At 43.0% G+C, this 11774-nt stretch overlaps 1 protein-coding gene across 1 annotated transcript in view; it reads right to left on the bottom strand.

Moving 5' to 3' along the window:
- The window catches only part of LCTL (lactase-like), a 20601-nt gene that overhangs the window by 1859 nt on the left and 6968 nt on the right, over positions 1 to 11774 (bottom strand). Inside the window, exons 7-12 of the mRNA XM_011940369.1 lie at positions 10766 to 10820; positions 10506 to 10667; positions 3450 to 3724; positions 2511 to 2637; positions 2125 to 2324; positions 506 to 569 (exon numbers count right to left, since the gene is read on the bottom strand). Coding sequence (XP_011795759.1) covers positions 506 to 569; positions 2125 to 2324; positions 2511 to 2637; positions 3450 to 3724; positions 10506 to 10667; positions 10766 to 10820 — 883 coding nt within the window. The remainder of the gene's footprint in view (positions 1 to 505; positions 570 to 2124; positions 2325 to 2510; positions 2638 to 3449; positions 3725 to 10505; positions 10668 to 10765; positions 10821 to 11774) is intronic.

Here is an 11774-nt window from a genome sequence, read left to right as displayed (position 1 = left end):
TTTTTTTGAGACAGTCTCGCTTTGTCACCCAGACTAGAGTGCAGTGGCATGATCTCAGCTCACTGCAGCCTCCATCTCCCGGGTTCAAGTGATTCTCCTGCCTCAGGTTCCTGAGTAGTTGGAATTACAGGCATGCGCCTGTAATCATGAAACAATTTCATCATGTTGGCCAGGATGGTCTCGAACTCCTGACCTCAGGTGATCCACCCGCCTCAGCCTCCCAAAGTGCTGGGATTATAGGCGTGAGCCACCACGCCCGGCCTTATAGTATGATTCTGAAAGGATAAAACTTGAATGGATAAAATGTTTATCTTTCATGGTAGATTAAATGCTTTAAAATGCTTATAAATAGAAATTTGACATTGCTTCAAAGAAACCTGATTTTATTCATAAGCAGTTTTGGAAGATTGACTTCAAGTAGAGCCAGATTTTGAGATTTTGATAATGATATGTGTAATTATTTAGTTTAATTATTAAAGGAAAACATTAAAATATACTGACTCACCTGCAGCAAGCCTTTGATTGTTGATAGAGCAAGTTTCCAAAGCTTTGAGGTACCAACTTTCCACCTAATAAAAACCCACTTGATAAGTAATGTTGTCTTAGACTAATTTTTTGCTGTTTCAAATCATTTTTGAAATAAATGTGGGGTAAAAATAAATATTTTTAAAAATCCGCCTGTAGTTTATGTTTCTAAATCATCTTGTAGTTTAAATTAGTTAATATTTACTGTGCATCCATGTACATCATAGTGAGGGAGTCAGAGAACAGTCTTTATTCTTGAGTGTACAATCTAGTGCTTTTCTAATAATGTAAAAGTAGCAAATGCCTTATGGTTTTTAGTCACTGCTTACATTTAATAGTCCTACTGGGCTCACCTTAAAATAGTTTCAGTAAACAAGTGAAATTTACTTTTTAAAATTATTGTTATTAAGACACTGTATTTTATTTCATTTTTTAGAAACAGAGTCTTGCTCTGTTGCCCAGGCTGGAGTGCAGTGGAGCACTCATAGCTCACTGCAGCCTCAAACTCTTGGGCTTAAGTGATCCTCACACCTCAGTCTCCCAGGTAGCTGGGACTACAGGCGCATTACCACATCCAGCTGATTTTTAAATTTTTTGTAGAAATGGGATCTTGCTATGTTGCCCAGGCCGGTCTTGACTACTTGGCCTCAAGCAGTCCTCCCACTCCAGCCTCCCAAGGTGCTGGGGTTACAGGTGTGAGCCACCGTATCTGGCCAAGACACTCGAAATTATAGTTTATATTCCCTGCCAATAGGTGCAGCAACATAGAGAATAGAGAGCTGCTAGAAAAGTTTTCAGGTTATTGAAAATGTTTGGTAGATTCTAAAGGATTATTAAGTTTGATTACTTTAGATCTCACTTTGAAGCCAGTATGTGTGTATGGCTCTGCTGCGTGGCTGGAAAATAGATGAAAATGATATAATTATACATTAAATTTACTTAACTGTTTTTTATATATGTTGAAAAATAGGTAGTATTTGTTTGCATTAAGACACAAGATTTAGGCCAGGCGCCGTGGCTCACGCCTGTAATCCCAGGACTTTGGGAGGCCGAGGTGGACAGATCACAAGGTCAAGAGATCGAGACCATCCTCACCAACATAGTGAAACCCCATCTCTACTAAAAATACAAAAATTATCTAGGCATGGTAGTGCGCGCCTGTGGTCGCAGCTACTCAGGAGGCTGAGGCAGGAAAATCTCTTGAACCTGAGAGGTGGAGGTTGTAGTGAGCTGAGATCTCCAGCCTGGTGACAGAGTGAGAGTCTGAGAGTCTGTCTCAAAAAAAAGAAAAAAAGAAAAAGAAAAAAAGACACAAAATTTAGAATAATATTTAACTAGAAGTCTCTCTTGTTTTTGCCCTGTCATTACTTAAAGCAAATGGAACTCCTTCATAACCTCTGGTAGTGCCCTTAGATTGAAGTTTACATCAAGCTTGCTCCATTCTAAGCAAATGAGCAAAGGTGAAATAAAGGGCCATGCTGCATGCCCCTGTCCTCTTTCATGGAGGAAGGAGGAGAGGTACTTGCCAAGCTCTGTGTGTGTTCCAGCTACCTAGCTCTTCTAAAGTTCAGAACAGATAACATTGATAATTAGGCCTACCTCTCTTGGATTGGGAAACCCATTGGCAATGATAATCTTCTTGTAATATTGAACTGAAGCCTTTGGATAGCGAGGCTTATTTCTGTCGTTAAATTCAACATAGTAGAATCCATATCTATCTGAGTATCCTTTCTCCCATTCAAACTTATCCAACAGAGACCAGGAAGTATACCCCTTTATATTAGCACCATCTTTTATAGCTGCAAAGACATTTTATTCCATTTTAAATATATTTCATTTACTTAGAAAAATAAAACTGTGAAGATAATGTTAAAAATGTTTTCATTTATGAGATGTAGAAGCAAGTTTCAGTTGATCGTGTGTTAGCCACATTTTGTCTCAGTTAAATGGGAAAACTGTGCAGACAATCTTGGTTTGTGTCTCACCTTTTAGCATTTCATTTATGTATCCTTTAAGGTACTGAATTCTCCACTCATCACATAATTGAGTACAGTGGAACTTTTGAGGTGCTCCATTTTCCATCACATATATGGGAGGATCACCATATTGAGTCTGAAAGTGAGTCATAGCAACAAATATCTTAAAAATTCTGACCTACAGGTAGGTTTCTGAGTCAGAGGCTCATATAGGAACACATATTCAAGCCTGCCACATTCTAATCAAGTGTGTTTTTGGCATTTAGTAGATGTCAGATAACGTGCTTATTTAGAGATTAACGTAGGCAGGAGACAGGTTCATATAAAGGATGTATTTCTCAATAAATGAGCATTGTTGCCAGGCGTGGTGGCTCTCGCCTGTAATCCCAGCACTTTGTTTGGGAGGCTGAGGTGGGCAGATCACCTGAGGTCAGGAGTTCGAGACCAGCCTGGCCAACATGGTGAAAACCTGTCTCTACTAAAAATACAAAAATTAGCCAGGCGTGGTGGCATGCGCCTGTAATCCCAACTACTTGAGAGGCCGAGGCAGGAGAATCACTTGAATCTGGGAGGCAGAGGGGGCACTGAGCCAAAATCATGCCGCTGCACTCCAACCTGGGCGACAGCGAGACTCTGTCTCAAAAAAAAAAAAAAAAAAGAGCGTTGTTGGAGGGGACATGTACTTTGGTCTTGTTCTTTGCCGCATATTCCAGTTTAGGCGAGAAGGACAGCAAAATAAATATGGGATACGAATTTTAGCTAAAGTTATATACATGCAAATGGTTGTGCATGGTAGACAGGAGTCTGTAAGGCCTATATTTAGTAACCTCTGAAGTATGACTCACTAGGTTTGTTTTATTAACTTTCTAATGTAGGCACCCGAGCTTAAGCCGTGAGAACACGAATTCAAGTCTAAATGTCCTTTGAATAGCTTAATGTGATAATCACCTGAGCAAAGTTGAGGAGCCTCCTAAATCCCCATGGCACAGAATATAGCCATTTAGACCCCAGATCTGGCCAGTTTGGGTCAACCAGCTCTATCAAGTCACGATCATTCTGGTAGCTGGGCCCCTGGCGGGAGGGGTTCTTCCTTTCCATGATGTACTGAGTAGTAAAATGACCCAATCCCAAGAAATCAGATGTGCCTTTAATGTAGCTCTTCTCCTGGAGTGAGAACACTGGTAACCTTGACATCTCCAGGCCTTGCTCTGCACTCTTTCTTCCTTTTGAGAGAAAAAAGTAGAATTTAACAAAGGCTTATTTTCTCCCAATCACTGTGTTATCTATCATGACGATAGTGACATCTTGACATAAAAGGTGGGCTTTAGGATTCATCTGCATGGGAAGTATAACCTTAGCCATCCAAAGTGGAATTTTTGAAATTTCAATACTGTCCAAAATATTTGTAAGTTTATATTGCTTAAAAGTAGTATTTTCACAGATAGTAAGTGGTGTGTAGCCATCTGGAAAAAAAGTAGAGTTGGGCTCCTGTATTATTCCTTACATTAAAAATGGGTAATTTGGCCAGGTGCGGTGGCTCACGCCTGTAATCCCAACATTTTGGGAGGCCGAGGCGGGTGGATCACTTGAGGTCAGGAGTTTGAGACCAGCCTGGCCAACATGGTGAAACCCTGTCACTACTAAAAATACAAAAAATTGGCCAGAAGCGGTGGCCCACACCTGTAATCCCAGCACTTTGGGAGGCTGAGGGGGCAGATCACGATGTTCAGGAGTTTGAAACCAGCCTGACCAACATGGTGAAACCCCGTCTCTACTAAAATTACAAAAATTAGCCCGGCATGTTGGCGCACGCCTGTAATCCCAGCTACTTGGTAGGTTGAAGCAGGAGAGTTGCTTGAACCTGGGAGGTGGAGGTTGCAATGAGCCGAGATCACACCACTGCACTCCAGCCTGGGCAACAGAGCAAGACTGTCTTAAAAAATAATAATAATAATTAGCTGGGTGTGGTGGCAAGCATCTGTAATCCCAGCTACTCGGGAGGCTAAGGCAGGAGAATCACTTGAACCCTGGAGGCGGAGGTCGCAGTGAGCCGAGATCACGCCATTGCACTCTAGCCTGGGCAATGAGCAAAACTCCATCTCAAAAAATAAAAAATAGAAATGTGTAATTTTAGCTGCCTTTGGGAAGGGAACTGGAAGGCCAGTGATGGTATGTCCTATCTTTCAAAGTTGTAAAAGCATATGTCCTTTCACTGACCAGTTCCAAATCTGTTTACACTCTACTTACACATATAAAGGGATGTTTGTACAAATATCTTCATTAGAGACTGAGCAGTAAAAGATTGGAAACAACCTAAATGTCTGTCAGTAGGGACCGGTTACGTAAATGATGAAATATCCATGGTACAACACTACGCAGCCGTTAGAACAAATGAGGCGGCACTTTCTCTCGCAATGTGGAAAGCTTGCCAGGATATAGGTTTCCGTGAAAAAAAGCTTCAGAATGTTGCGTATAATCATAAGCACATACACTGACCACATATACAACCCATCTCTGGAAGTATACTTGTTCTGGGGAGGGAAGGAGAGAGGCCTGACTTTTTAGTTCATACTTTTTGTACTTTAAAACATTTGAAACATGTCCAGGTGTAATCTATGCAAAAATGATGTTTAATATATAAATCAAGAAAACAACATTTTCCATGAATTGATCTGAAATGTAACCTTAAGAATAGTTCCAAAGAGGATAATAGTTTAGATAAAATGAATATAAAGTTTGTGTTGTTAAATACCCTTAAGATATTAGCATAAAGCAAATAAAATATTGGCACGTTATTTCAGTTACGTTTAGTGACTTAAGAAAAACCACCAGTTGTCGTCATAGTCCTTGCACTAATACAATAGCCACTTGCTGCATATGGCTATTAAAATATAGTGACTGAAGGATTGAATTTTTAGTTTTAATTTTTAAAATTCTAATAGACGCTGGTGGCTAGAAGCAATTGTATTGGACAGCACATGTATAAAACATTTCTGTCATTGTGGAAAGTTCTATTGAACAGCGCTGATCTGGAAATACTTTTGTTTATATATTTACTGTGAGTAAAAGAGTACTTGTAAGAGGCCTGGAAGTAATTTGTGAACAAGATTTCAGGCCGAATGCTTTCAGTACTAAATAAAACTTCAACTGCTTAGAGGATCCTTCTTTCTACATTGTGCAAAGGAAAAGTTCAGCCTGTTTCCCACTTGTATCATCACAAAATTGGAGTTGAGAGGGGCTGGGATTATTGGCATTACGCCCAAAATGTGCTCTCTCACAAATAATCTATTTGGCTTTGTGATGCAGTCTTTTTGTGGCACCTGCAATGGCCTCTGAGGGTCCCAAGAGAGTGAATGCACTGTGTAAATGATAAGTTGTGTCTACAGGGACATGGACCCTGTCAGTCCCTTCATGAAGGCGTTTTCCTTGTGCATCTTTTTTTTTTTTTCTTTTTTTTTATTTGAGATGGAGTCTCGCTCTGTCGCCCAGGCTGGAGCGCAGTGGCCGGATCTCGGCTCACTGCAAGCTCCGCCTCCCAGGTTTACGCCATTCTCCTGCCTCAGCCTCCCGAGTAGCTAGGATTACAGGCGCCTGCCACCTCGCCCGGCTAGTTTTTTGTATTTTTTTTTTTTTAGTAGAGACAGGGTTTCACCGTGTTAGCCAGGATGGTCTCGATCTCCTGACCTCGTGATCCGCCCGTCTCGGCCTCCCAAAGTGCTGGGATTACAGGCTTGAGCCACCACGCCCGGCCTTCCTTGTGCATCTTGAGGAAACCATTCTCAAGATTTTGAGTGTATGTGTATAGATGTGTCACAGAACTGATTGACACCAAAAGATTTTTAAAGATTGTATCTAATGCCTTCATTTTCAGATAAGATTAAGAACCAAAGAGGTGAAGCACCTTGCCCACAGTCACTCACAAGTTAGTGGCGGAGTTGGTATTAGAACTTGCTACCTCCTGCTCAGATAAGTATGTTTGATAAATGTGTTTTATAGAAAGGGGCATTTTTCAAATGTTGACAGTTCTCTCTTAATCAAACACCTAAAATAGCTTTGTTGTGTGAAACCGTAACCCAATTCCAGTGTTATTTTTGTCTCCTTTTTTTTAGGGTGAGTGCCAGCTGATACCTTTAAATCAGAGATAATATGTTTAAATTTCTATGGTCAGACACTGCCGGTTACCTACACCCAGTAGTCAGTCCAATGCCTGTCTTCCGTGCCGCCTTCCTCCCCAGCCTCTGGGGCCCTAGTTATGATGGTCTAGGGCATCATCTGACCTAACCATGTGACAGTTCTGTCCCTTGAGGCACAAAGGGACAGAAGCTGCTTCCTGGGAAGATTTTTCTTGTTCCTAAAAATAGCTAAGAGGAATGGCCAGGCGCAGTGGTTCATGCCTCTAGTCCCTGTACTTTGGGAGGCCAAGGTGGGCAGATCACTTGAAGCCAGGAGTTCGAGACCAGCCTGGCCAAGATGGTGAAACCCCGTCTCTACTAAAAATACAAACAATTAGCTGGACATGGTGGTGTGTGCCTGTGATCCCAGCTATTCAGGTGGCCAAGGCACAAGAATTGCTTGAATCTGGGAGACGGAGGTTATAGTGAGCCAAGATTGCACCACTGCACTCCAGCCTGGGCAACAGAGTGAGACTCTCTCTCAAAAAAAATTAAAAAAAAAAAAAAAAAATGGACCAAGAAAAGGATACCTGCATTCACCACTTCTATTCAACATAGTAATGAGAGTTCTAGCCAGAGTAATTATGCAAGAAAAATAAATAGAAGGCATCCAACAGTGGCTCATGCCTGTAATCCCAGCACTTTGGGAGGCTGAGGCAGGCGGAGGCGGATCACAAGGTCAAGAGTTCAAGACTACCCTGGCCAATATGGTGAAACCCTGTCTATACTAAAAATACAAAAATTAGGCCCTGGTGGCGGGCGCCTGTAGTCCCAGCTATTTGGGAGGCTCAGGCAGGAGAATTGCCTGAACCCGGGAGGCAGAGGTTGCAGTGAGCCGAGATCATGCCACTGCACTCCAGCCTGGACAACAGAGTGAGACTCAGTTTCAAAACAAACAAAACTGCTTAGAAGAAAACATGGCCTGGTGTGGTGGCCCACGCCTGTAATCCCAGCACTTTGGGAGGCCAAGGTGGGCAGATAGCTTGAGCCTAGAGGTTTGAGACCAGCTTGGACTACATAGTCAAACCTCACCTCTACAAAATATACAAAAAATTAGCTGGGCATGGTGGTGTGTGCCTGTGGTCCCAGCTACTTGGGAGGCTGAAGTGGGAGGATCACTGGAGTCTGGGGAGGTTGAGGCTGCAGTGAGCCATGATCGCCCCACTGCTCTCCAGCCTGGGTGACAGGGCAAGAGACCCTGTCTCAAAAAAAAAAAAAAAAAATTACTGGCGTGACCCACTAGGGAGGCTGAGGTGGGAGATTCACCTGAGGTCAGGAGTTCAAGGCCAGCCCGGCCAACATGGTGAAACCTCATCTCTAAAAAAATGCAAAAATGAGCTGAGCATGATGGCAGATGCCTGTAACCCCAGGTACTTAGGAGGCTGAGGCAGGAGAATCACTTGAACCTGGGAGGCAGAGGTTGCAGTGAGCTGAGATCGCACCATTGCACTCCAGCCTGGGCAACAGAATGAGACTCTGTCTCAAAAAAAAGAAAAGAAAGAAAGAAAAAGAAAAGAGCAAAAGCACCATGATATTTAATTAGGCAGTTATATCTTGATTCTGACACCAAAAGCATAGGCAACACAAATAGGCAAAAGAAACAAACATAAATAGACAAATTGGACTTCATGAAATGTTTTAAAATTTGAGAATCAAGACACATAGAATGGGAGGAAATATTTGCATATCATATATCTGATAAAAGATTAGACTCCAGAATATGTAGAGAATTCCCAAAACTCAACAACAAAAACAACCCAATTCAAAAATGGGCAAATAACTTGAATTGGCATTTTTTCTAAAGAAGATCTACAGTTGGCCCGTAAGCACATGAAAAGATGCTCTTACTAATCATTAGGGAAACACAAATCAAAACTGCAGTGAGATACAACTTCACGCCCACTGGGATGGCCATTATTAAGCAAAATAACAAGTGTTGGCAAGGATGTGGAGTAATTGGGACCCTTGTGTATTGTTGCTGGGAATGTAAAATGGTACACCCACTGAGGAAAACAGTATGACACTTCCTTAAAAAAAAATTAAAAATGGAATTTTTCATATGATCCAGCAATTCCACTTCTGGGTATATACCCCAAATAACTGAAAGCTGGATCTTGAGATACTTGTACACCCGTGTTTTTAGCATTATTCACAATAGCTAAAACATGGAAGCAACCTAAGTGTCTATTGATGGATGAATGAATAAGCATAGTATGATACATACAGACAATGGAAATTTTTTTTTCCCCCTGAGATGAAGTCTCACTCTGTCACCCAGGCTGGAGTGCAGTGGCACTATCTCGGCTCACTGCAACCTCCACCTCCCAGGTTCAAGTGATTCTCCTACCTCAGCCTCCCAAGTAGCTGAGGCATACACCACCATGCACAGCTAACTTTTGTTTGTTTGTTTGTTGTTGTTGTTGTTTTGTTTTTGAGACAGTTTCGCTCTTGTTGCCCAGGCTGGAGTGCAGTGGCACTATCTCGGCTCACTGCAACCTCCACCTCCCAGGTTCAAGTGATTCTCCTACCTCAGCCTCCCAAGTAGTTGGGATTACAGTCACCCACCACCATGCACAGCTAACTTTTGCACTTTTAGTAGAGACAGGGTTTCGCCATGTTGGTCAGGCTGGTCTCAAACTCCTGACCTCAGGTAATCCACCTGCCTCGGCCTCCCAAAGTGCTGGGATTACAGGCATAAGCCACTGTGCCCAGCTGACAATGGAATATTATTCAGCCTTAAAAAGGAAGGAAATTCTGACATTACAAAATGGATGAATCTTGAGGACATTATGCTAAGTAAAATAAGCCTGTCACAGAAAGACAAATACCGTATGCTTCCACTTATATGAGCTACTTAGTCAAAATCAGAGACAGTGGAATGGTGGTTGCCAGGGACTCGGTGGCAAAGTTTCGGTTTTGCAAGATGAAGCATTCTGGAGATGGATGGTGGTGATGTTCGTACATTATGAGTGTATTTTTTACCACTGAACTGTACACTTAAACATGGCAACACAGGTACACTTTATGTGTATTTTGCCACAATAAAAAAAAATTGGGGGGAAAATGGCCAAGAAAGCCCACCCCAAAACATATTATGACAGAGCAATTCCCTTTTTCTGTCTTTGGGTGTTGACATGTAAAGATGTGAAACCTGGGGTTGCTGCAGTCATCTTGTGGTCATGGGGATTGGTTGATGGGCTAACTGAAGGTGCCAGAGTGGAAAGATGGAATAAGCCTGGGTCCTCAAAGGCACCCTTGAAGGCTAGATTGCCTAGCCCTGCATCACCCTTCTCTGGGCTCAGGTGAGATGATAAATTCCCTACTTCAAGTAATTTTAGGTAGAATTTTCTGTTATGTGGCAGTTAAAAACATCCACACTGATATATCCCTGTAAGCCTTACCTGTGTTTATTCTCTTCTCCAACACTGTGGAAACTGGAGCTTGGAAAGTATTTCTCCATTGACAGAAAGAACCGACAATAGAAGTGACACAGGCCCGTGACTGCGTCTGAGCTCTCTCCTGCTTGACTGCAGTTAAAGTGGGGTGGAGGAAGGGGCAGGGCAGCGGAACATAAGAGAGACCAGCCCAAAGAACGACCACATTCTTCCCTAAGTTCTGAAAATTCTCAATTTCCAGGTCTAGGGAAATTGAGAGGTCTAGGGTTCCTCCCTGCTAACTCAAATGTCTGCTTCTCAATTCTTTCGAGTCTGGATTATCCCTTGAGTACCTCACCCAGGCCCGATGAGCTCTTCAACCCCCTGCCTTTTCCTTGTTTCACATGGGCTCGATAACTTGGCGTAGTATCTGCAGTTTAAAATGAGGCTGGGCTCACCAATGTAGTCCTTCATGACTTGGGGGTAGTCACCGGCATAAATGGGGTTGGCAAACCAGCCCAGACAGAACTGTAGGTATCTCTCGGCAGCCTCTATGTCCTTGGGGTTACTAATGTCCACAGGTTCCCCCCAGTCACAGTTCAATGAAATTCCCACCAGACCTTAAAAGAAAAGAAAGAAAAGGGAGTGGAGAGTGGGCGTGCCATTGCTGCTCCGGGCACTTGGTTGTCCTGGGTACATGTGTGGGGCCACAGCTCACCTTGCTGCTTGCTGCGCCATGTGGTGTTATAAGAATGCCAGGCTTGGGCGTGAGCCTGAAAGGGGAGCAGAAATTCATCATAGGTGCCTGGCCCATCCATTTCAATCTGGGTGGCCTTTCTTTCCTTCCTAACTTTAGACCTATCATTTTCATCCATCCAGCCTTGTTTATCCCAATCCAGTCTTCCTTCCTCTAACTTCTTGAGGCACTTATTTTCTTTATACTGTAAATGAAACTTGATGTAAGTCTGGCTCAAACAACTTTGTGTTGTTATTTATCGTTTTAAGATTTTTGCTAAAGTTTCCTGTTTTGTTCCTCTTAGTCCTGAGTAGCAACTAGGCAGTACTTTTCCCAGAAGAGCTCAGTAAGTTAGGAAAAAACCAAGTGTCTGAAATAGTCTTGAAAAATGGAATCTAAAATACACCAACCTGCCTTCTCTTCATATTCTACCAGTGACCCACTGGCCTGCCTGAGGCTATTTCAGCTAGCCACCGCACTTGGGTAGTTCAACACCTAAGAGAGATGGAAAGTAATCTAGAACAGTGATTCTCAGTGTGTGGTCTCCAGACCGAGATCATCAGGATCCACTGGGAACTTAATAGAAATGCAAATCCGTGGGCCCTTGCCAGACCTACTGAATCAGAAACTCAAAGTGGGGCCCAGGAATCTGTGTTTGGTGTTTTTTGTTTTGTTTTGTTTTGATCTTGAGATGGAGTCTCGCTCTGTGGCCCAGGCTGGAGTGCAGTGGCACGATCTCGGCTCACTGCAACCTCCGCCTCCCGGGTTCAAGCCATTTTCCTGCCTCAGCTTCCTGTGTAGCTGGGACTACAGGCGCCCGCCACCACACTTGGCTAATTTTTGTATTTTTAGTAGAGATGGGGTTTCTCCATGTTGGCCAGGCTGATCTCGAACTCCAGACCTCAAGCGATCTGCCTGCCTCGGCCTCCCACAGTGCTGGAATTACAGGTATGAGCCACGGTGCCAAGCAATGCTAATTTCACTGGTCACT

This window comes from Colobus angolensis, unplaced genomic scaffold (assembly GCF_000951035.1).
Source record: "Colobus angolensis palliatus isolate OR3802 unplaced genomic scaffold, Cang.pa_1.0 Scaffold19, whole genome shotgun sequence".
In the NCBI taxonomy this organism is placed as follows: Eukaryota; Metazoa; Chordata; class Mammalia; order Primates; family Cercopithecidae; genus Colobus; species Colobus angolensis.
This window is presented reverse-complemented; position numbering and strand designations above follow the sequence as displayed.